Source organism: Elephantulus edwardii, unplaced genomic scaffold (genome assembly GCF_000299155.1).
Source record: "Elephantulus edwardii isolate Elephantulus edwardi_28Jun2011 unplaced genomic scaffold, EleEdw1.0 scaffold00371, whole genome shotgun sequence".
NCBI lineage: Eukaryota > Metazoa > Chordata > Mammalia > Macroscelidea > Macroscelididae > Elephantulus > Elephantulus edwardii.
Window position 1 is genome coordinate 661,792 of NW_006400121.1, and position 1,641 is coordinate 663,432.

The following is a 1,641-nucleotide window of genomic DNA, read 5'->3' on the forward strand; positions in this document are numbered from 1 at the left end:
AACAACATCATCCTTGGGTATGACCATCAAGGTCAAGGTTTTACATTTTTCATACAAATGACTGAAAAGACTACATGATCATATTCCTTCCAGTGCTATAGTTTTATCTGATTAAAATTCTCTCTCATTGTTCTCAGAATTTTAATGCATAAAACTCATAACTTTGCTTGGATTGTTCAAAATTATTTCATTTTCTTTTTAAACCAGGTTTTTGCTTGATGTTTCTACTACTTAATGTATCTACTTAATGTTTCATCATGATTTTCTTAAGTAGGGTGTCAGAACCCTTGAAAATTGGCTTTTCAGCCATTGTATTAGCCACTGTTGTGGGGCCATGGACTCCAGCTACCTTAACTGCAGACACATGGTTTTGCAAATCATCAACAGCTTTGGGAACAATATAAGAGAGAGAATTCTACACTGTGAGGTATCCTGGTAGTGATGGTGGTTGAGAGAGGGAGAAGAGACGTTGCAATGCTATGAAGATATTGTGGCAAGGTGTAACAAGAGGAACCCTGAAACAAAAGTCAAGATTAAAAGCTTGGTTTGCGGGATGACTGGATGAAAAGCTAACTTCTAACTGCTCTGAGGCAAACTTCGTGGAATAATTGAGGTAACCTGTATTTGTGTGGCTAAGCTGAACCTGGACTTCCACTAATTAGGGAATTGTGCCTTGTTAATCTGGCTCGGAATTCTGGACAAAGACTGGACTTGCACTGGGCGATAGTCTTTGCTTCCCCCACTCTCCAACTTATTTCCCTAATAAATTCTATATCTGTGAGTCAACAATGAATGTCAGACCTGAATAATTAGTAGAAAGCACACAGGAAGTGGCATGTCTGACCGAGGAGCTATCTATTTGCTACTATGGATACTATTGATGGGGAAAGTTATCCTGTATGAAGTAGGCAAAAGCCAGACTTGGCCATCCTCATGTTGCAGTGGCCGCTTTTGAAGTAAGTCTTATTTTTAGAACTTTTATGAAGTAGTGAATGGCAATGAGTTTTCAGAATATAAACCAACATGAGAGCAGAATTAAGTTTCAATAAAATAAAGTCAGATTTCTTTATTATTAACATACCTTTTTGAGTCTGGTCATACCTGTTTATGTTTTTGGAATGATTTCTTGTCATACACTTTTTTGGGAACCTCTCCGTATTTCCTCGATGTTAAAGGCACTCCATACTTAGCAGCAGGCTTTGTGATCTTCTGAGCAGGCACAACAGGGGCCGAGTTTTGTCCTGGAGCTGGCCTTTTGGCTACAGGAAACATTTTTTTAAAGGTTTTAAAACTTTATTTCTTTTAAAGAAAGTTTTAAAAATGTTTAAAAAGCTCATGTTAAATCTTTAATTTTAAAATTCTTCTAGATAATACTTTTCCCCAATCACTGGCAGCATTTAATTTTAAATTTTTCATAAAAAACTATACCCATTTCTTAGTATAATACTTCCACTGTAACTATTTTACACTGAAGTCATTTTTTAAAAAAATAAAAAGTCACAATTCATTAAAATTTCTCACTAAAAAAAAAGAACATTTCTAAAATTGGCTCTGGTGGTGGTCATCTGCATGGCCTACCTGGAAATACACGAAAATTAGAAATTTATATATTTCAAATGAGTCAATTATACAAGATGTGAA

General features: G+C 35.5%; 1 protein-coding gene across 1 annotated transcript in view; it reads right to left on the bottom strand.

Annotated features, from left to right (window-relative positions):
- The window catches only part of NEK1 (NIMA-related kinase 1), a 229,495-nt gene that overhangs the window by 188,232 nt on the left and 39,622 nt on the right, over positions 1-1,641 (bottom strand). Inside the window, exon 10 of the mRNA XM_006902136.1 lies at positions 1,102-1,259. Within this exon, the coding sequence (XP_006902198.1) occupies positions 1,102-1,259 (158 nt within the window). The remainder of the gene's footprint in view (positions 1-1,101; positions 1,260-1,641) is intronic.